General features: G+C 40.3%; 1 protein-coding gene across 1 annotated transcript in view; it reads right to left on the reverse strand.

The window, feature by feature from the left end:
• Nucleotides 1–24,896, reverse strand: part of LOC128700312 (LIM domain transcription factor LMO4.2-like) — a 63,510-nt gene that overhangs the window by 23,909 nt on the left and 14,705 nt on the right. The window contains exons 2-4 of the mRNA XM_053793411.2: nucleotides 2,081–2,163; nucleotides 706–843; nucleotides 1–43 (exon numbers count right to left, since the gene is read on the reverse strand). The exon at nucleotides 1–43 is cut by the window's left edge and continues 83 nt beyond it. Of these exons, the coding sequence (XP_053649386.1) occupies nucleotides 1–43; nucleotides 706–843; nucleotides 2,081–2,163 (264 nt within the window). The remainder of the gene's footprint in view (nucleotides 44–705; nucleotides 844–2,080; nucleotides 2,164–24,896) is intronic.

Genomic DNA, 24,896 nt, shown 5'->3' on the forward strand with positions numbered 1-24,896 from the left:
CACCTTGGAACACGCCGAGCAGTACCCGGTCGTTCCGAACAGTCTATAAAGAGAAGTGAAACAACTCCAGGTCAAGCCAGGTTAACCTAGAGTCAAGCCAGGTCAAACGAACTCACCCTAGGGTCAAGCCAAGGCAAACCAGATCACCCTTGGGCAACCCAGGGCAAGCCAGATCACCCAAGGGTCAATCTAGGACAAGCCAGGTCACCCTAGAGTCAATCCAGGCCAAACCAGATCCCCCTAGAAAAATAAAAGCAAGATAAAACAATCTAGAAAAATAAAACAAGACAAAAGTCTAAAAAAATTTCAATAATATAAAACAAAAATCTAGAAAGACTTTATCAGGGTAATTGTAAAATCCAAAAAAAAAAAAAGGCTAATGAGGACAGATAAATTTTGAGAAAGGCTGAGAAAGGACAAAAAAAAAATGAATAATTTAGGAAGATGTAAAGACATGTAGGTAAATATTAAGGTAAAGAGAATATAGAAATATTGCAAAAACAGCATAAATTAAAGAAAATTGTGAATTGTTGCAGTTGTAATATTGTTGGTTAGTTGTGAATTGTTGTAGCTATGGTGGCTAGCTGACTGGCTAGCTGACTGGCTAGCTGACTGGCTAGCTGACTGGCTAGCTGACTGGCTGACTAAGTTACCTATCTGACGGACAAACTGTCTAATTATCCGAGTGACTGGCAAGTGACTGACCTGAGATAATCTCTGCGACACAAGATGAGGTTACCCTTGGTGAAGAGTGTGGATCCCACCTCACCCAGACGACAGTCGCAGCATCCACACTTGAGACAATCCTCGTGCCAGAACATCTCCAGCGCCTTCAGCAAGTACCTGCCGACACCATCAAGAGACACCTGCGTCAAGGACGGCTACCCTGGTCACGGCCCAGGCCGCGGGGGCGTTGACCCCCGAAACACGCTCCAGGAAGACTCCAGGTAGATCCAGGAATACAAATGTTATTGTTTACATTACGTAAACATCTGGTTACATTACGTGAACATCTGGTTACATTACGTGAACATCTGGTTACATTACGTGAACATCTGTCATTAAATACAAAGGGATTCTAACCATTTAGGGGTTATGCAGAACCTTGGAAACAATATCAGGATCCCTCCACGAACATCAAGGGACGTCCTTGAAAACATAAAGCTAAATTAAACCTATTTAACCTCATAAACCAGCAAAAACGAACAACACACACGTGATATAACGAACACTGTGTATTCCAACCTCACACAGAGGTCCTTTTCAGTAGATCCAGCTTAGCGTTCACTTACAGATGTCGGAGACACATGAAATAGCGCAAGATTTCTAGAAAATACATTTAGATTTTGTTGAAGCTAGCTAGCCTTCTGTCTCGTTAATTTATTTTTTTTATTATCACACTGGCCGATTCCCACCAAGGCAGGGTGGCCCGAAAAAGAAAAGCTTTCACCATCATTCACTCCATCACTGTCTTGCCAGAAGGGTGCTTTACACTACAGTTTTTAAACTGCAACATTAACACCCCTCCTTCGTTAAACCTTTTAAAATTTGACTGGCGTTTTATCTTATCATATTCCTTTAGATTTTGCAGGGTGGGCATAAAGCACCTTTGCATGAGACACAACAATGGTAATTACAAATTATTATTATTATTATTATTATTATTATTATTATTATTATTATTATTATTATTATTATTATTATTATTATTATTATTATTATTATTATTATTATTATGATTATTATTATTATATGGAACAGGAAATATTTTAGAGCACATAAGACGTGGAAGATAGGAGATTTAAAACACATTAAACATTACGTAAGAAAGCAGACATGACGTAAGACAGGAGACATGACATAAGACAGGAGACATGACGTAAGACAGGAGACATGGCATAAAACAGGAGACATGACGTAAGACAGGTGACATGACATAAAACAGGAGACATTACATAAGACAGGTGACATGACATAAGACAGGAGACATAAGAGACATGACATAAGACAGGTGACATGACATAAGACAGGAGACATAAGAGACATGACATAAGACAGGTGGGAGACAGTCTCCACTTACCTGTCATTGATACGCTTGCCACATCCTGCGCAGTCCTGAGGGCTGGTGTTGCGTTCCGTCTCTGGCGCTGGCTTCATCGTCATCTGCAACAGAGAGGCTTCAGGTCAACGTCTCTCGCTACAAATACATCCGAACACATCTGTACCCTAAACATCGCCTCATTTTACCGAGTTAATTATCCTGTGTTGTATAAATATACCTAGTTGGATGAATCTTATTGTAGTCAGTTGGTCCAGTGGCTAGCGTGTCGGTCTGGAGTTTGGTCCAGTGGCTAGCGTGTCGGTCTGGAGTTTGGTCTCTGACCTTGGGTTCTATCCCCACCCGTGGTATGGTTTTAATGGGTATTAATGGTAGAATTACCGACGTAATGTTAGCTAAATGGACACAGTTGCAATTAAAGGAAATGTAAGTAGCGTGCTAAACTATCTAGCCAAGACAGGACTCGCAGCAATGGTTTTAAGTTGGAAAAATTCAGATTCAGGAAGGATATAGGAAAGCACTGGTTTGGTAATAGAGTTGTGGATGAGTGGAACAAACTCCCGAGTACCGTCATAGAAGCTAAGACGTTGTGTAGTTTTAAAAATAGGTTGAATACATACATGAGTGGGTGTGAGTGGGAGTGAGTTGGACCTGACTAGCTTGTGCTAATAGATCTGATGCTGTGTTCCTTCCTCAAGTGGATGTGACCTGACCTGACTAGGTGGGTCACTGGTTTAAGCCGGGAGGTGACTTGGACCTGCCTCGCATGGACCAGTAGGCCTGCTGCAGTGTTCCTTCTTTCTGTGAATCTGAACCAGGATGCCCTCTCTTGAGCAACTTTACCAGCAGCTGAGAGAAGAGCTCAGAGTTGCTAAGATGGAGATACGGCGATTAACGGAGGAGAACAAGAGGATTCGTAGTAATCCTCCTGTTGTGAGTCCCCAGGTTAAGAAGGGAGCTTGGTCAGTGGCCGGGCAACATGGAACCAAGCTGAAGATCAAGAAAACGGTTGGAGAGGCAGAAACAACGAGAAACCAGAAGACTACCGTGGAAACTTCCAACCCATTCTCGGTGCTACCTGACGAATGTGAGTGTTCTACTGGGAATGCCACAACGAGCACCAAAGAAGCATTGGCAGACGTGAGTGAGACATCCCTAGAAACCCCAACGAAGACCATCGAGAACGTCTTGACGAATTCTACAAGTGGTCTAATGCTACCTGGCGAATGTGAGTCTACTACTCGGAGCATCACGACGGACGACGCCAAGGAAGGTAAAAACATTGTTGTTGTTGGGGATAGCCAGATTAGGTACATGGATAGGGCATTCTGCTTGAAGGATAGGAGTGGAAATATAACATAGCTGAACCACTCGTCAAGAAACTTCTTCATCGCTATCCCACATAAGAACATAGAACACTGCAGAAGGTCTACTCACAACTTGTCCAATATCCCCGCCTAGCTACCCAAGACTCTATAACCCCACCCGGTAGATCATCAGATGCAGCATTCTCCACCTGACCTCAACATTCTGAACTATAAATACTCCCGTACCTTCCAACCCCAGGTAGATCCGTGTGTGACTTGAAAAAGCCCACTGTGTGGGTGAAACATTGTCAATAAAGGATCACATTATACTGCATTTGTGTTTATATTTCCATTGTGTCGGTATTTTATACCATTTATTTCCAAGGACAGGAGTAGGAGGCAGAGAGTGTGTTTTCCTGGGGCTGGGATGAAGGATATTGTTAGCCATCTGGATGACATCATGAGAGGTAATGGGAGCAATCCTATTATCTGTCTCAGTGCTGGAGGCAACGATGTTGGCAGACGTAGGAGTGAGGACCTGATTAGCAGGTACAGGTCAGCAATAGAGATAATTAGGAGGAAGGGTGGGAAACCTGTCATATGTGGCATTTTGCCAAGGAGAGGAGTTGGAAATGAATGGTTGTCCAGAGCAATTGGTGTCAATTGCTGGCTGGACAAATACTGTAAGGAAAATGCGGTAACATTGACAACTGGGACCTCTTCTATGGCAGAAATGACATGTATGCCAGGGATGGGGTTCACTTATCTAGGTGTGGGGTGGGAGCACTGGCCAACGCAGTGGAGGGAGCTGTTAGTTCTTTAAACTAGGAATAGTTAGTGGTATGGGTTTTGGCGGGAAAACTGTGAAGTCTCAGGGTAGTAATATGAGTACTAGAAGAACTAGTAATAGGCAAAATGAGGTGGATATTGGAAAGCCAGTGGCACTAATTGACAAGGACAGTAATAGGTTTAGTGGAATAACAGAAAGGAGCAGGAAGGGTAAAGAGAGAGGAGGGTCTTTAAGTATTTATTACACAAATAGTCGCAGTGCTAGGAATAAGATGGACGAATTGAGACTAGTTGCTAGTGCAGGTAACATAGATGTATTTGCCATTACTGAGACGTGGTTTAATTCAAAAAGTCGGGACATGCCTGCAGAATGTCACATTCAGGGTTTTAAATTGTTCCAAGTAGATAGAAGTATCGGGAAGGGGGGTGGGGTGGCATTGTATGTCCGAGATCGCTTGAACTGTTGCATAAAAACGGGTATTAAGTCTGAAGTAACACATACAGAGTCTGTTTGGATAGAATTTTCAGAGGGGCATGAAAAATTAATTTTAGGTGTGATATACCGTCCCCCAAATTTAGATAGGGACCAGGGGGGACTACTATGGGAGGAAATTGTTAGGGCCACAAGGCACGATAATGTAGTAATTCTAGGAGACTTTAACTTTAGTCATATTGATTGGAATTTCTTGACTGGGAATTTAGAATCATACGACTTCTTAGTAGTTCAGGATTGTTTTTTGAAGCAGTTTGTGACAGAACCTACAAGGGGTAATAACCTGCTTGACTTAGTTCTGGCAAACAATGAATCCCTTGTTAATAATTTAGAAGTTTCAGAGAACCTGGGTGCTAGCGACCACAAATCAATTACATTTAGAATTGAATGGAAGTATGATAGTAGGGATAACTCAGTAACAGTCCCAGATTTTCGCTTAGCAGATTACGATGGGCTTAGAGAACACTTATCATCTGGGGTAACGAAGAGAGCTATCAATATGACAGTTTTCTGAACACAATACATGCTGCTCAAAGAACGTTTATTCCTTGTAAAGAAATTAGATCAAATAGAAATGACCCAAAATGGATGAATAATAGGCTGAAATATCTACTAGGGCATAAGAAAGGAATTTATAGGCGTATCAAAAGAGGCGAGGGTCATCTTATGAATCAGTATATTGACATTAAGAGGGACATTAAAAAGGGGATAAGAAAAGCTAAAAGGGACTATGAAATTAAAGTTGCTAGGGATTCTAAAACTAACCCAAAAAGTTTTTTCCAGGTATATAGAACAAAAGTCAGAGATAAGATAGGTCCCCTTAAAAACAACTATGGGCATCTTACTGATAAAGAGAATGAAATGTGCTCGATTTTAAATTATTTTCTCTCGGTTTTTACACAGGAAGACACTAATAATATTCCGGTAATTAATTTTTATAGTGGGCCAGAATTATTATTATTATAATCAAAAAGAAGCGCTAAGCCACAAGGACTATACAGCTAGTGGGCCAGAAGAAGATAAATTATGTAACATCACAGTCACTAGTGAAATGGTTGTGAAGCAGATCGACTGAAGCAAAATAAGTCACCGGGTCCTGATGAGGTTTTTTCAAGGGTTCTAAAGGAATGCAAAATGGAAGTCTGTGAACCATTAACTAATATTTTTAATTTATCTCTTCAAACAGGTGTAGTGTCTGATATGTGGAAGATGGCTAATGTAATTCCTATTTTTAAAACAGGGGACAAGTCTGTAGATGAATGGTTCAGAGAACCGACATGTTGATAAATTAGACACATGTGCAACTCTTGGGTATCTTTATTGAGGAAACGTTTCGCCACACAGTGGCTTCATCAGTCCATACATAGGAGAAACTTGAAGAACAGGAGGAGAATGAGGTAATCAGTCCCTCAACCTTGAGTCGGTTTATAAGCTGCTTCTCCGCTCATCTGCCGTATTCTACTCAAGATTGATGGACTGAACACATCGACTCAAGGTTGAGGGACTGATTACCTCATTCTCCTCCTGTTCTTCAAGTTTCTCCTATGTATGGACTGATGAAGCCACTGTGTGGCGAAACGTTTCCTCAATAAAGATACCCAAGAGTTGCACATGTGTCTAATTTATCAAGGGGACAAGTCGTTACCGTCAAATTACCGCCCAATAAGCCTGACCTCAATTGTGGGTAAATTAATAGAGTCAATTATAGCTCAAATTATAAGAAGCCATCTCGATAAGCATAGCTTGATTAATGATACTCAGCATGGATTCACAAGAGGCCGGTCTTGTCTAACTAATTTATTAACTTTCTTCAGTAAAGCTTTTGAGGCTGTTGACCACGATAAAGAATTTGATATTATTTACTTAGATTTTAGTAAGGCATTTGATAGAGTTCCGCACCAAAGACTGTTGAAGAAAGTAGCAGCTCATGGCATTGGGGGAAGGGTGCTCTCGTGGATCGAATCATGGCTCACAGACAGGAAGCAGAGAGTGTCCATAAATGGGGTTAAATCCGAGTGGGGATCAGTAACAAGTGGCGTTCCACAGGGATCAGTCTTGGGCCCTTTGTTGTTTATAATATATATCAATGATCTTGATGAAGGAATTACTAGTGATATGAGCAAATTCGCCGATGACACGAAGATAGGTAGGATAATTGATTCAAACGTAGATGTTAGGGAACTTCAGGAGGATTTAGACAAACTACTCTTGGTCAGAAAAGTGGCAGATGCAGTTCAATGTAGATAAATGCAAGGTTCTGAAGCTCGGGAGTGTCCATAACCCTAGCACTTATAAGTTAAATAATGTAGAACTAAACCATACAGATTGCGAAAAGGACTTGGGGGTTATGGTAAGCAGCAACCTTAAACCAAGACAGCAATGCCTAAGCGTACGTAATATGGCAAATAGATTACTGAGATTTATATCAAGAAGTGTAAGCAACAGAAGTCCAGAGGTCATACTGCAGCTTTATACATCATTAGTAAGGCCTCACCTAGATTATGCAGCTCAATTCTGGTCTCCATATTACAGAATGGACATAAATTCGTTAGAAAACATTCAGCGTAGGATGACTAAATTAATACATAGCATTAGAAATCTTCCTTATGAAGAAAGATTGAAGACTCTTAAGTTACATTCACTTGTTAGACGAAGAATGAGGGGAGACCTGATCGAAGTGTATAAGTGGAAGATAGGTATTAATAAAGGGGATATTAACAAGGTCTTGAGGATATCTCTCCAAGAGAGAACCCGCAGTAATGGATTTAAATTAGATAAGTTTAGATTTAGAAAGGACATAGGAAAGTATTGGTTTGGAAATAGGGTAGTTGATGAGTGGAACAGTCTACCTAGTTGGGTTATTGAGGCTGGGACTTTGGGTAGTTTCAAATTTAGGTTGGATAAGTACATGAGTGGGAGGGGATGGATTTGAGAGGGATTTGCACATCAGAGCTTGTTTCTTGGGTGGCATTGAAAATTGGGTTGGTCAAATGTTTGTTAGTGGGATGAATTGTAAAGGACCTGCCTAGTATGGGCCAACAGGCCTGCTCCAGTGTTTCTCCTTTCTTATGTTCTTACGAGCCTGGTCAGAGTGAGGACCGGCTTACACCGGCAGTCTTGCTTACTCGCAATCTTGCCTACTCAACACAAAACTCAATCTCCTCCTCTTCTTGCACCTCTCTGCTTTCTATTGGACTGATGAAGCCACTGTGTGGCGAAACGTTTCCTAAATAAAGATTTCCATATGGTGCATAAGTGTCTCAATCTTCAACTTGTCGGTTTTCAAAACCATTCATCACAACTGTCAAACGCTGCATCATCATGGGATCTTGATACAAAGAATTCTCCAACTTGTCCTACCTTTGGACGAAGACCTACTTCGACTAGTGGATGGTACCACTATGACCCCGCCTCCCCCTGCTTCGCCTCGCCTGACTACAGTATATCAGCCACGTCTACGGCCCTGTGCTGTACATTCTACAAGATTGATGGACTGAACACATCGACTCCAGGCTGAGGGACTGATTACCTCAATCTCCTCCTCTTCTTGCACCTCTCTGCTTTGTATTGGACTGATGAAGCCACTGTGTGGCGAAACGTTTCCTAAATAAAGATTCCCATATGGTGCATAAGTGTCTCAATCTTCAACGCTGGTCATGACAACTAGAGGTGTCGCTTCCCCACGAGCAAACAACGCTGGTCATGACAACTAGAGGTGTCGCTTCCCCATGAGGTAACAACGCTGGTCGGTCATGACAACTAGAGGTGTCTCTTCCCCACGAGCAAACAACGCTGGTCATGACAACTAGAGGTGTCGCTTCCCCACGAGCAAACAACGCTGGTCATGACAACTAGAGGTGTCGCTTCCCCACGAGCAAACAACGCTGGTCATGACAACTAGAGGTGTCGCTTCCCCACGAGCAAACAACGCTGGTCATGACAACTAGAGGTGTCGCTTCCCCACGAGCTAACGCTGGTCATATAACCAGCGTGTCGCTTCCCAACTACTAGCGCTGATTGCATGACAGAGTTGTCGTGTCCTCAGGCAACGACCTGAGTTGTTGAATAGTTAGACCAATTAATGAGGTATTTTCTAATATGATTCAATAATAACATACATACAAGGTACAATATATAAAATGATACTCGTATTTCACTATTTACACAAACGATTTTAGCGTCAATTCAGTGCTTGATAAGAGTGAAAGAATTACATATATCACTCGGCTAGGAATATTGTGTTAATGTACGTAAGAGGGACTAATCTTGCAAATAACGTAACTGACGCTGAAGCCAACAACAGTAACTAATCTGACTGTCAACTGTCCTAATTCTTATTATTTGCTTCCTACTGACCATGCAGAAATAGCTTCAGTAATAAAACCCAGTGCTGGTAGCAGTGCACCTGAAATACCAAGAATCTAAAACAAACTGTGCAAGTAATATCTTCAGCTGCTGCGATACTTTTCAACAAATCTACTGAGGAACAAATCTTCCCAAGTGTTCTCAAGAGCCAGGATATCACACATCCACAACGGTGGATGTGTGATATCTTTCAGTACGATAAAAATATTTAAGAAATTAATCCACAAACAATTGTGCACCTTACCAATATTTATATTCTTTGTCAGTCTGAGTTCAACCCGAAAAAATACTAATGAATAAGTAATTAAAATGTTCAACAACGTTTATTCATAGTTTTTATTCAACGTTTATCCAATTGAGATAAATGAGTATCCCACTGAACTTTCCACTGATCCACGAGAGGCTTTTCGTACCCTCACCCACATCACACTTCTGCTCAAGCTACTCAGAAGAGTAGCTCTGTAGCATACATCAACAAGTAGCCATAAATCATATCTCGTCTGTTTCCCTTACCACACATCTAGGTGTCCCACCAAGGCAGCATTCTGGGCCCTTCTTATGTAATTTAATACTCACATCCAGCACATATTATCTAAAGTCTCTGAGACGGTAGGGTTATTTGTGTATCTCGGGTTATTTATGTATCGTTCCAGTCACGGTACTGTGCCTTTTTTGTTATTTCAGGAACTGTGTCAAATCAATTACCTAGACACTGTAGCTTCACACGGTGAATCAATTACCTCCACCCCCCCCAGTAAAATGGGTACCTGGGTGTTACATCATCCTACTTTGGTCACAAACACTCTCTCCCTCTAACTGCTATGTATTGGTCTCTTCGTATGAGTTCTACTACCTTAATATACTGTAATGAACTTTCTCAATTAAAATAACCATTATATGTAAGTAAGTTTATTCAGATATACACAAATACAGTTACATAGATTATTATACATAGCAGCATATGTATAAAGTACCTGGAATAACCCAAAAAAGTCAGACAGAGTGACTTATTTCCATTGAAGACCTAGCCTTTAAGATACTGTATTAAATGCTACTTTATATTGTCAAAAAAATAACTGGGTTAGAATTGAATTAAATTAATTTTTGTCGTCATGTCCCATGCTATGTTTTTAATCTTCCTTCGTCTATGTGTGTTTTCTAGATTCATCAGAATTAATTATTCTTATTTTATAACACTCTTCAGTGTATATTACGTTCTGCTATGTTCTGTTAATATTGTGTTAGGTTTTAGCTTTTCTCCAATGCTTTGCATAGGCCAGGTCAGGTCAAATTCGCCAGGAAACAGGACAAGTGTTTCCTGAATGCGGGTCTTTGAGGACCTGCCAATGGAGCTTTTGGATATCTGACCGAGGCCTTCCACTGGCTTATCCCTCCATCTAACCAGAGATTTATCAAATATAATATTAAACGTTAGTTTTGTGAAGAAAAACTATGTATCATGTGGAAATAAATTATTATTATTATTATTATTATTATTATTATTATTATTATTATTATTATTATTATTATTATTATTATTATTATTATTATCATCCCATGAACTTGGTTTCGAAAACTCTCTCCTAGTTGGTAGAAACACGATATAGTGGAATTCCGAGACCTTTCTTTGCTCCCTCAAACCTCTAAAGCTGTCAAGAATGTGTACGTTTCCGCCTAAGAGTCTTACGTGAGACGTATGAAGTCCATGAGACTATTACGGAAGTCTCTGGGATTACAGGAGCCACCACGTTGTCTCACGCAAGGAGGGACGCAGGGCGACTGAGGTCCGGAAATTTCTTGTCTCATAGACAAAAACAAATATCTATCAACCCGTTTACGATGCTCTTTATCTATTGATAGATGGGTCAGTTATCAGTCACTCCCTTCATTCCCCCGACCCCCCAAATATTTAAGACATTAAAGGTTCTTATGCTTGCTAAGGATCCTTGAACAAGGCGATTACAGCTGATCTGTTATTCTTAAAATCAAACCTGATTGACTCCCATTTCTCAGTCTATGAATGGCCCCTTCAGTCTTAACGCTCCCTTATAATAATAATAATAATAATAATAATAATAATAATAATAATAATAATAATAATAATAATAATAATAATAATAATAGTAAAGTAATAATATGGAACAATAATAATAATAATAATAATAATAATAATAATAATAATAATAATAATAATAATAATAATAATAGTAAAGTAATAATATGGAATATGTGATATGCACTTTTTGTGAGTATTAATTCAATGCTTCATTAACTGCCCCAGAAATATCTGAATTCATAGATGATAGACTTAACGTTAACGTTAGTAAGGTTAAGTTAACATCTTGCGTTAGTATTGTTACGAAATGTTAAAAATATATTTCTCCTTCCTTCACGTCAAAAATACCCAAGTCTTAAGAAAAATTCACAGATATTTCTAATTTAAGTTTTCTGGTGGTTTTGGCTTTATAGCAGACACAACATAATCTATGTCTCCCTATGCCAGAATTATTTAAAGATTAGATCAATATGTGTCACTCCAGAATATGAACTGCAGCTGTTCAACGTCATTATGGAATAGCCTTGCATGTTGCACACGGTGTACGACTTGGCACTGAGTGAGGACATTAGCAAATACGCAGTTTTAATATATTCTCCGTGGCTCTTCCATGCAACAATAGTGGTGTAAGTAATTCATGAGAGCGCCGGTGACTGGAGGTTGATTAAGGCTCTGCTGACTCGTGAAACCTGGACCAGTGTTTGCTCAGCTCGCCTACCTGGTCACTCAAGGGGCCAGCCACGAGCACACAAAAAAGTGGTGCGTGTGTTATATAAAAAAACATTAATCTTTAGTCCAATAAATTATTCTACTTAATTCTCAAAAAGAACAACACAAAGGGCACGTGAGTCGCTTTCTAAACACGGGGAGTTGTTTGCCTTGTGACGTAACGTGGCCCCACCACTCTAATTATATCGTGGTTGCGAGGAGCAGTTATTAGGGTTGCTGGGTTGATTATAGTGTTCAACTGGAGGGGTTGTGGTGAGGTGGTGAGGTAGAGTTTGCAATGTAATATCTTAAACTGACTTCTCACGTGGGTAGAGGCACACACAGTATTCATGCCATATGTCGATTTCAGATTGTTTGATCCGTCAAGGGTAGTGTTTTGGCTCCTGGGCCAAAGAATTGTAGCTTTCTGTCTTTCCTTGGATGATCTTGACTCTTTGATCATCACTGAAGACTCTAGACTCTCGTAATGACTTAAACAACATGCTCACTGGAGAAGCCAGATATGTATAGGGAAAAAATACAGGAAAAAAATTATTGCAAAACTGCCATGGATTCCATCATACATTGGATTGCTCCTTTACGATAAATTTGACGAGTAAGCCAAAAAAAAAGTGATCTGAAGTAAAATGTAGAGTAAAAACTTTTGTGTCTCTGTATCTACCATTAGAAATAACATTAGAAGAGAGGTAAATAATCAAACTGGATGTTATAGGAATGCAGTTAGAAGACTGAGTAGATATATCATCCACTATGATAACATGAACGTAGATAAGTACGTTTATGGAGCAAGTTGCAATGTGAACTATCTGACTTATGATGTAGTGGCCAGGCTTAGGCTTGGTTATAAGTACTTCTGGCAGTTTGGGAGACACACAGATGATGATCAAACCACATGCAAAGTATGTGACCAGCTATGTGGTCACTATCTTGAACACTATGTGCTTGCTTTATTGCTCACTTATTGAAGAAGATAGAGATAAAATGTGTAATATCCTATGAGATACATCAAGATATCTTATTAACAAAAATAAGATACCAGATATATTAAGCAAATTTCCTAAATTTGCTTGTAACAGATAAGTCAATTGTAAATATAAATCCAGATGTATTCCTAGGGCCTAGTCCCTATCCCTTTTATGTATCCATATGCTCCTGCGCTACCATCCATAGGATGGATATGGGGTACACAATAAGCTAGCTGCTTCAGCGGCAAAATCCAATCTTGGTTAAAGCCTTATCGCTCCCATTCTTAAAGCTCTGCATGACCCTCAACAAGTAACAATAATTCAAATTGCTAAAAAAAAAAAATAAGACTCTGGATAGCCGTAACCTAAAGATTCCTGTTTATTTTTTCTGAGTTAGTGCCTCGAGAATCCAGTTCCAATATTTTGCATTTACTGGGTTTATACTCTAACAGCCACTTTCTTCACCATTCTTGGTGGTAGTTTTCCATTCTAAGTAGATGAAAACAGGTTGAACTCAGCTGTCCTATTTATTTATTTATTTACATCTCTACTGAGAGAGAGAGAGAGAGAGAGAGAGAGAGAGAGAGAGAGAGAGAGAGAGAGAGAGAGAGAGAGACTTGTAAATAGCTTGTTAATAAAGCAAAGGATCCTTAACTTTGCCAGAACCCTGTGTAAAAAAATAGAGAGAGAGAGAGAGAGAGAGAGAGAGAGAGAGAGAGAGAGAGAGAGAGAGAGAGAGAGAGAGAGAGAGAGAGAGAGAGAGAGAGAGAGAGAGAGAGAGAGAGAGAGAGAGAGAGAGAGAGAGAGAGAGAGGAATGGTTGTAGACACCAAATATGATTATTAATATCAGCTTGATATTACACCGACCTTTGCAAAGGCCAAAACCTCTGTTGCACCCACACCTTCACCCGCACTCGCTCCCACACCCACACACTCACCCCCACCCACATTCCCACCTACATCCTCACTTTTACCATCTGCCTAATTGGGGGTATTAAGTTTCAAGCCTATCGACTATACGAGATCGTTAAGGTTGCATGACTCATGTACACTATCTACTAAGAATACTTTAATACCTAAAAGAGCAAATAACTGTAATTCTTGGGGGACCTAAAATTTAGGTCACTGAAAGTTAAATTAGGTCCTAAATTAAAAAAATAAGACATCAAATAACAATGATAATAATAATAATAATAATAATAATAATAATAATAATAATAATAATAATAATAATAATAATAATAATAATAATAATAATAATAATAATAATAATAACTATAAAAATAATATTATTATTTATTTTAAATTATTATTATTATTTTTAATATTATCATCATTAATATCATAATTACATAGCATTTTGGAAATGGCAGGCAGTCAGGCTTGAAAAAGAACTATTTACAAAATCACACAGTGTGGCTATAAATGGTCCAAGTCGGACCGAAACGTCGTCGTAAGCTCCTTTCTCATGTTCGTGGGTTATTTGTAAATCATGCTCGATGTAGGGAAGGAGAGGGTAGATCCAGTTCCCTGGATCAAGAACCCATCGCCAGCATCAGAGCACACGCTTCCCCTTAAAGGGAATCACATAGAAAGTTAAGTCATCAAAGGTCCATCAAGCCAGCCAGAACTCGAGTCGCGACGACCCGTCTTACCAGATGTCGTCATTGAGTCGTTCCCAGTTCCCTAAACTGCGCCACAACTTGTCGTGCATCAGCTGCCGTGCAAACACTACGAAATTTGCAGGAATGTGCAATGATCCATTTGTAATTGGCTGTTTGTAGCCACAAGCGCAGATCTGTACTCCTGGTGTCTCGTCTTCAAGAATTTGTTCGTTATATATGTATAGTTCTACTGGCTTCCAGTTATGTTCTTCAATTTGTATTGATAAAGCCACTGGATGGCGATACGTTTGCAATTAAGATATCCAGATGTTGCACATGTGATTAATTCTTCATTCAGTCGAAAAAACTCCAGGTCGTGGTTTTACGATTTCGTGAATCTCTGATACGTTCGTTGATTGGCTGGCTTCCTGTGTTGATTCCAAGCCCTTTCATTTACCTGATACTTTTCCAGCATCTCCCATTAAACCTTTCTTTATTATTCTGTCTCACATTCCGTTTTGGAATCAAATGTTTGATTCCATTTTCACATGCACTACAGAAGTCTCTGAGCAGATTATTTATGTCTGTGTCCTGTAATAGTGTTCGGTTTAATTTCTCTCAAATGTTCTTTTAAAACACTGTAATTCCCTCTCTTGGCTTCAAGTTGTTCCTGTTTATAAATTTCTTGTTCGTAATCTACGTCATATTCCAACGCATGTGCTGTTTCCCATGGAACATCATCACTCTTTCCTTCTTTGCTCTATTCCTATCCCTTAATCTTCCTCATTCCCTAGTTCATTGCCTCCCTTCTCACTTTCCATCAATTAATTTTACTCTCCAGCTCGTCCCTCCCATTTGCTGCCCCTTATACTTCTTCGTACCTTTCCTTCCTCCTACGTTTTCCTCTTGCTTCTCCCTCCCACATCTCTCTCTCATCCCTCCCTTTCACACCTTCAGCTTCACAACATTTTGCAGAAGCAAAGTTCAGCTTCAATAGAAGGTAACCTTTGATAGATGGCTGGCAGCCTCCCCCCTTCCCTCCCTCCCTCTCTCTCTCCAGCCTGGTGTGAACTCCTGCCTGTGAGACTTCGTACCATCAGCCATCCCTTGGTGCTTGTGAAGTTCTTTTGATTCAAGGAAGTGGAGCTGTTCTCACCGATCTCGTCTCCAATTTGATTACCAATAGATGTGGTCAACAGAAAACCGTCACCACAACAGACCTCCACCGTCACCACAACAGATCTCCATTGTCACCACAACAGACCTCCGTCACCACAACAGACCTCCACTGTCACCACAAAAGACCTCCGTCACCACAACAGACCTCCGTCTGTCACCACAACAGACCTCCGTCACCACAACAGACCTCCGTCTGTCACCACAACAGACCCCCGTCACCACAACAGACCTCCACTGTCATCACAAGAGACCTCCACCGTCACCACAACAGAACACCGTCACCACAACATACCTCCACCGTCACCACAAGAGACCACCGTCACCACAACAGACCTCCACTGTCACCACAACAGACCTCCACCGTCACCACAACAGAACACCGTCACCACAACATACCTTCACCGACACCACAAGAGACCACCGTCACCACAACAGACCTCCGTCTGTCACCACAACAGACCTCCGTCACCACAGCAGACCTCCACTGTCATCACAACAGACCTCTACTGTCACCACAAAAGACCTCCACTGTCACCACAACAGACCTCCGTCACCACAACAGACCTCCGTCTGTCACCACAACAGACCTCCGTCACCACAACAGACCTCCACTGTCACCACAACAGACCTCCGCCGTCACCACAACAGAACACCGTCACCACAACATACCTCCACCGTCACCACAAGAGACCACCGTCACCACAACAGACCTCCACTGTCACCACAACAGACCTCCGTCTGTCACCACAACAGACCTCCGTCTGTCACCACAACAGACCTCCGTCTGTCACCACAACAGACCTCCGTCTGTCACCACAACAGACCTCCGTCTGTCACCACAACAGACCTCCACCGTCACTACAATAGACCTCCGTCTGTCACCACAACAGACCTCCGTCTGTCACCACAACAGTCCTCCGTCTGTCACCACAACAGACCTCCACTGTCACCACAACAGACCTCCGTCTGTCACCACAACAGACCTCCGTCTGTCACCACAACAGACTTCCACCGTCACCACAACAGACCTCCGTCTGTCACCACAACAGACCTCCACTGTCACCACAACAGACCTCCGTCTGTCACCACAACAGACCTCCACTGTCACCACAACAGACCTCCGTCTGTCACCACAACAGACCTCCGTCTGTCACCACAACAGACCTCCACTGTCACCACAACAGACCTCCGTCTGTCACCACAACAGACCTCCGTCTGTCACCACAACAGACCACCGTCACCACAACAGACTCAAGAGTGTGGTTCTTCTCCCTTACTGTTCTTAATTTAAAGGTTAATTTGTGATAAACAGCAGTACTTTTCGTGGACTGTGAAGATATCGAACTGAGATCAAGAAATGTCGAGTCTTCAACACAACCGGCGTAGCCACGGTAATTTCAGTAAGTCTGAGTCGTGTAAACTGTTAGACTAGGAATGTTAACAGAGCTCACTAACTAACTTCAGCCAGTCTCTAAATTTTGAAGATAATAACAGTTCTTTGACTGTTCAAAACCTTTTTTCAGAAATTCTCATAGCGTTGTGAACTTGTAAATTGTCGCCTCAGGTTCAACTTTCTGTAATACGTAGATTTCTTCAGTCGAGTATAGAAGAGGCAACAGAAGCAGTAGAAATGTAAAGACGATATAGTCAGTCCAACTTGAAGTCTTAGTTTTGAGGTGGTCAGTCCCTCGGCCTAGAGGGACTGACAACCTCGAAAGTAAGTCTTCGAGGGTGATGGACTGACTACATCGTTTTTACATCTCTACTGCTTCTGTTGCCTCTTCTATACTCGACTGAAGAAACCTACTGCGTACACGAAATGTTTCACAATAAAATTATATATATATATATATATATATATATATATATATATATATATATATATATATATATATATATATATATATATATATATATATATATATATATAGATAGATAGATAGATAGATAGATAGATAGATAGATAGATAGATAGATAAGTAGATAAAGAGATCAAGCTATATATATCTTACGGTCCATCTAAAATTCCCACGATCCATCTAAAATTCCCACGGTCCATCTAAAGTTCCCACGGTCCATCTAAAATTCCCACGGTCCATCTAAAATTCCCACGGTTCATCTAAAATTCCCACGGTTCATCTAAAATTCCCACGGTCCATCTAAAATTCCCACGGTCCATCTAAAATTCCCACGGTCCATCTAAAATTCCCACGGTCCATCTAAAATTCCCACGGTCCATTTAAAATTCCCACGGTCCATCTAAAATTCCCATGGTCCATCTAAACTTCCTACGGTCCATTTAAAATTCCCACGGTCCATCTAAAATTCCCACGGTCCATTTAAAATTCCCACGGTCCATTTAAAATTCCCACGGTCCGTCTCCTTACTTCACGGTCCACAGTAATATCCTACGGTCTATTACACACACCATTAACTCTATCGCATTCAGAATGCTTTAAAATACATCGTTCTTTAAAACGTTAACAATACCGTAAATTGGATATGATATTAAATTTATTATCTGCCATGTATGTCTACGAGTCTATCGTCTATTGCTATGTCAATAGACAAATCGTCTATTGGATCTTTCGTTAAATTTATTGTTTATGATGTACTGTATGTCGCTAAATCTTCTTTAAAAATTTAAAATCTATTATCTATTGAACATGCTATTACATCTATCGTCTATTAAAACTGTAGTCAGTTGGGTTATAGAATTAAATCTATTAACTACTGGATATTCCAATAACTTATTGTCTATTGGATATACCTTCTAATCTGTCCTATATCTATATTTGTTCGGCCGCTAAATCTATCGTCTGTCAGATCTGTGTTATATCTATCATCTATTTGGGTGTTACTTCTGCATGTATTATGGCCCTAGTTTGTGTATTGTCAATTAATTTTTAATAGACTGCTATACATAGCTTATACCAGTATATACGAGAGGTGTATATCTCTCTGGTATTTATATTGGGGGAGTATCTCTCGGTGTATATAAACCAGAGGTGTGCATTTGTTGGTGTATATACACCAAAGGTGTGTATCTCTCGGCGTATATACACCACAGGTGTGTATCTCTCGGTGTATATACACAGAGAAGCGTATTATTTTCAGTTTATATACACTGGTAGGTATGTATCTCTAGGTATATACAGCGACAGAAGTGTATCTCTTGGGGCATATACATCGACAGGTACATATATCTCTCAGTGTATATAAAACCGAGAGGTGTGTAATATCCCAGTGTATATATATATATATATATATATATATATATATATATATATATATATATATATATATATATATATATATATATATATATATATATATATATATATATATATATATATATATATATATATATATATATATATACACCTCTCGGTATGCATCTCTGAATTTATATACACCTAGAGATGCCTTTATCTCATTCTATATACACCGTGAAATATATATATACTGAGAAATGAGTAGTATAGTATATACACATTGCATTTACCTTAATTTCAGCTTTAGGGACAGAGAATATTTAAGGCAGATTAAGGTCTTATTGACATTATTATTGTTGTTGTTGTTGTTGTTGTTGCTGTTGTTGTTGTTGTTGTTGATATTATTATTATTATTATTATTATTATTATTATTATTATTATTATTATTATTATTATTATTATTATTATTATTATTATTATTATTATATTCAAATAAAGGCAAGCTTTCAGAGGTCATATTGTGGAATTGAAGGAAATCTCCAATTCCTCGGATCAAGAGGCCTTCATCAGCTGTGAGCCTGTTTGGGTCTGTCGGAGCAGGGAGCGCTGAGGGATGCAGCCTCCGCTCGTGAAGCGCGTGAAAGCTAAACCCGCAGGAGTTAAACAGCACCCGGGAGGAAAGCGGGTTTGAGGCGAGGGAAGGCTGGTTCCATTTCTTTGGATCAGGAGCCCTTCAGTAGCACCAAGGGTGCGTAATTAAATTAAAAGACTCACGACGGAAAGTCTTGAGAGGTCTTGTCGGGTCTTGAGGAGTTTAGACAGGTCGTGACGGGTCTTGTTATGTATTGACGGGTCTTGACGAGTTTTAACAGGTCGTCACGGGTCTTGGTAGTTCTTGACAGGTCTTGACGAGTTTTGACAGGTCTTGACTGGACCTGACACGTTGTGAAGGATATTGACGGGAGGTTTCCATGGCAACGCCGTACATGCTATTGTTCATCCTGGGAAACATCACAGCTGGGAACGCATATAGTCACCTTATACACACACACACACACATATATATATATATATATATATATATATATATATATATATATATATATATATATATATATATATATATATATATATATATATATATATATATATATATATATATATATATGCAAAACAACCACTTTGAAAGAGTAGTGAAATTTCAAGCGCTTTCGTGACCACTCACATTGTCAAGGAACTATGTGAGTGGTCACGAAAGCACTGGGAATTTCACTACTCTTTCACAGTGGTTGTTTTGCGTATTTTAAAATCACCTGTTTACTGTGATCTTATTGCATATATATATATATATATATATATATATATATATATATATATATATATATATATATATATATATATATATATATATATATATATATATATATATATATATATATATATATATATATGACTTTTTAATAGAGAAAGTTGCATGTGTATCACCTGGGCAACAAGGTTCTTCAGTGGAACACCGAGACGACTTAGACAGTGGAGACAGTAGGAGTGGAGAGGTGATGTCTGAGGTGAGGAACTCAACACTTATCAAGGCCGAGGGACTGAACACCTTAAAACTATTTTCTCCGCTTCCGTTGTTTCCAATATAGAAGTGGCCTCTGTATTCGACTGAAGAAGCCTGCTGTGTAGACGAAACGTTTCACCAACAATGACACCCAAGTGTTGCACTTGTGTCTTGCATATCAACCCCTAAGTAGTGTATTTATTAATAAAAAAAATAAAAAACTTTCAACGAGGGAAAAACTACAGGAGTAACATTAACGGTGTATCACGTTGTTTTGTCAGCTGCAACGAGAAAGATATGATAATGGTAGACGATATCGACAAGTTGATATGGAGGAGAACCCTTCTCCAGGCTGAGGGACTGACCACCTCATAACTACGTCTTCAAGGATGGTGTACTGATTACATCGACTGAAGAAGCTAACTGTGGAGACGTCCATTGACAAGACCACAGAATAACTTACACCTGACCTCAAATGGTTTGACCCTGCCAGAGTGTAAGATTCCCGACCCTGCAGAGTGTAAGATTCCCGACCCTGCAGAGTGTAAGATTCCCGACCCTGCAGAGTGTAAGATTCCCGACCCTGCAGAGTGTAAGATTCTCGACCCTGGAGAGTGTAAGATTCCCGACCCTGCAGAGTGTAAGATTCCCGACCCTGCAGAGTGTAAGATTCCCGACCCTGCAGAGTGTAAGATTCCCGACCCTGCAGAGTGTAAGATTCTCGACCCTGCAGAGTGTAAGATTCCCGACCCTGTAGAGTGTAAGATTCCCGACCCTGCAGAGTGTAAGATTCCCGACCCTGCAGAGTGTAAGATTCCCGACCCTGCAGAGTGTAAGATTCCCGACCCTGCAGAGTGTAAGATTCCCGACCCTGCAGAGTGTAAGATTCTCGACCCTGCAGAGTGTAAGATTCCCGACCCTGCAGAGTGTAAGATTCCCGACCCTGCAGAGTGTAAGATTCCCGACCCTGCAGAGTGTAAGATTCCCGACCCTGCAGAGTGTAAGATTCCCGACCCTGCAGAGTGTAAGATTCCCGACCCTGGAGAGTGTAAGTTTCTCGACCCTGGAGAGTAAGATTCCTGGCCCTGGAGAGTGTAAGATTCCCGACCCTGGAGAGTGTAAGATTCCCGACCCTGCAGAGTGTAAGATTCCCGACCCTGGAGAGTAAGATTCCCGGCCCTGGAGAGTGTAAGGATCCCGACCCTGGAGATTAAGATTCCTGGCCCTGGAGAGTGTAAGATTCCCGACCCTGGAGATTAAGATTCCTGGCCCTGGAGAGTGTAAGATTCCCGACTCTGGAGAGTAAGATTCCCGACCCTGGAGAGTGTAAGATTCCCGACCCTGGAGAGTGTAAGATTCCCGACCCTGGAGAGTAAGATTCCCGGCCCTGGAGAGTGTAAGATTCCCGACCCTGCAGAGTGTAAGATTCCCGACCCTGGAGAGTGTAAGATTCCCGACCCTGTAGAGTGTAAGATTCCCGACCCTGCAGAGTGTAAGATTCCCGACCCTGTAGAGTGTAAGATTCCCAGCCCTGGAGAGTGTAAGATTCCCTATCCTGCAGAGTGCAAGATTCCCGACCCTGGAAAGTGTAAGATTCCCGACCCTACAGAGTGTAAGATTCCCGACCCTGGAAAGTGTAAGATTAACGACCCTGCAGAGTGTAAGATTCCCGACCCTGGAAAGTGTAAGATTCCCGACCCTGCAGAGTGTAAGATTCTCGACCCTGGAAAGTGTAAGATTCCCGACCCTGGAAAGTGTAAGATTCCCGACCCTGGAAAGTGTAAGATTCCCGACCCTGGAAAGTGTAAGATTCCCGACCCTGGAAAGTGTAAGATTCCCGACCCTGCAGAGTGTAAGATTCTCGACCCTGGAAAGTGTAAGATTCCCGACCCTGGAAAGTGTAAGATTCCCGACCCTGGAAAGTGTAAGATTCCCGACCCTGGAAAGTGTAAGATTCCCGACCCTGGAAAGTGTAAGATTCCCGACCCTGGAAAGTGTAAGATTCCCGACCCTGCAGAGTGTAAGATTCTCGACCCTGGAAAGTGTAAGATTCCCGACCCTGGAAAGTGTAAGATTCCCGACCCTGGAAAGTGTAAGATTCCCGACCCTGGAAAGTGTAAGATTCCCGACCCTGGAAAGTGTAAGATTCCCGACCCTGGAAAGTGTAAGATTCCCGACCCTGGAAAGTGTAAGATTCCCGACCCTGGAAAGTGTAAGATTCCCGACCCTGGAAAGTGTAAGATTCCCGACCCTGGAAAGTGTAAGATTCCCGACCCTGGAAAGTGTAAGATTCCCGACCCTGGAAAGTGTAAGATTCCCGACCCTGGAAAGTGTAAGATTCCCGACCCTGGAAAGTGTAAGATTCCCGACCCTGGAAAGTGTAAGATTCCCGACCCTGGAAAGTGTAAGATTCCCGACCCTGGAAAGTGTAAGATTCCCGACCAGCCTTTTGGCCAGATGGTTGCTGTCTTGGGCACTTTTGTGCTGAAGTATAGCTGCCCTTCAGATAAGTTGCACTCTCCAACTGATGCACTGTGATGTAACTCAACACTTCGTGTCTCAATATAATTATAATATTTGCGCACAAATTTGCAAATATCAAAATCTATAAGGCATAGTTTTCCAAAAACACATTTAAGGGCGGATGTCCCCTAAGACCTATTGTATGTAATGTTTATTTTAAAGTAAAAGGACACAAGTGCAACTAATGTGACATTTATTGTGGCAACGTTTCGTTCTCCAGGAGCTTTATCAAGCCTGATAAGCTCCTGGAGAGCGAAACGTTGCCACAATAAATGTCACATTAGTTGCACTTGTGTCCTTTTACTTTACATATTGTCGGTAATTCTACCAACTTTATTACGATGTTTATTTTGTTAAGAGGGATGGTGAAACATCTGGCGTTTGAGAAAGCTTGCATAAACTTCACTGATAGATTGCACAATTTATACATGTCGTTTAGAAACCCTGTTAGTGTTGATGCTGGTGCGCTCTTGACAATGGCTCCCGTTGGGTTAAATGTAAACCTTGATAAAATGATTTTTTTGATGAATGGTTCAGAGAACCGACATGTTGATAAATTAGACACATGTGCAACTCTTGGGTATCTTTATTGAGGAAACGTTTCGCCACACAGTGGCTTCATCAGTCCATACAAAGGAGAATCTTGAAGAACAGGAGGAGAATGAGGTAATCAGTCCCTCAACCTTGAGTCGATGTGGTCAGTCCATCAATCTTGAATAGAATGATGGACTGACCACATCGACTCAAGGTTGAGGGACTGATTACCTCATTCTCCTCCTGTTCTTCAAGTTCCTCCTTTGTATGGACTGATGAAGCCACTGTGTGGCGAAACGTTTCCTCAAAGATACCCAAGAGTTGCACATGTGTCTAATTTATCAAAATTATTGTTGCAAACCTTAAACCACATCTTGCAGAACTAGCTAAGAAAATGATCCAATTAGTGGCTGTGTGTTACTGAAGATCGTTTTTGAATTAACAATATTTTGTACAGGAAGACCAATGGTTTTGCACGGAGCAATGTTCTAAATCCAATCTTGGCCGGTTTATTTATGGAATACTTTGAGACTGAATATAAAATACATTGCTATCGTGAAAATTTTGGTTGAGGTGTGGCCAGAAAGGCCACATGTTAACACTTCAGATATATTAAAATAATTGCAGCCTTCCATCATATTCAGATATGAAGGAAAATCAGAAATAAATTTTATTTATATGATGTTCTGATTAACAAGATAGACGGCAATGTTTGAACAACAATATGTAGACAATCGTTATTATAATAAAATAGAAGCGCTAAACCACAAGGGCTCTACAGCGAATATTTAGACAAGATAGTCACTTATGCTCACATACGTACACTGTTTCTCAAGTCATAACCAATAGATTATAAAAAACGGTCAGTTTATTGTATCACCGGTGTTCCTAAGACCTTACCTTGCGTCCTACCAAGTTTATATAGAATATGAAATATCTGAAACACACAGTACTTTCAGGAATTTGCATTAGCAACATTGCTTTATTTGATAAGCTCATTCTGCCGCTAGAATTGTTTTTATAAAGTTCAGGATGTTACATTTACAGACTTCAGTTAATGCTGAGTGTTGTCTTATAATTAAGATCTGAAAGGAAGAAATATCGCGTCGTAGATTGATCATTTATGTAGCGGAGACCTACGATAATGTTGTCAAGAGATTTGTAGTCAAAATTAAAACTAATATCACCATGGGCAAGTATGTGAATCTGCTGGCTTGGCAGAAATATACCCCATATATATATATATATATATATATATATATATATATATATATATATATATATATATATATATATATATATATATATATATATATATATATATATATATATATATATATATATATAATATGTAAAACTGGTCAATTAGCAAGAACTCATTTAAAATTAAGTCCTTTCTAAAAATTTCTCTTATACTTTAGAGATATATTTTTTTCATTAATGTTAATGTAAAAATTTTTAATTTTGCATCAGGTTTGGTAATAGAGTTGTGGATGAGTGGAACAAACTCCCGAGT

The sequence above is a fragment of the Cherax quadricarinatus genome, chromosome 71 (genome assembly GCF_038502225.1).
Source record: "Cherax quadricarinatus isolate ZL_2023a chromosome 71, ASM3850222v1, whole genome shotgun sequence".
In the NCBI taxonomy this organism is placed as follows: Eukaryota; Metazoa; Arthropoda; class Malacostraca; order Decapoda; family Parastacidae; genus Cherax; species Cherax quadricarinatus.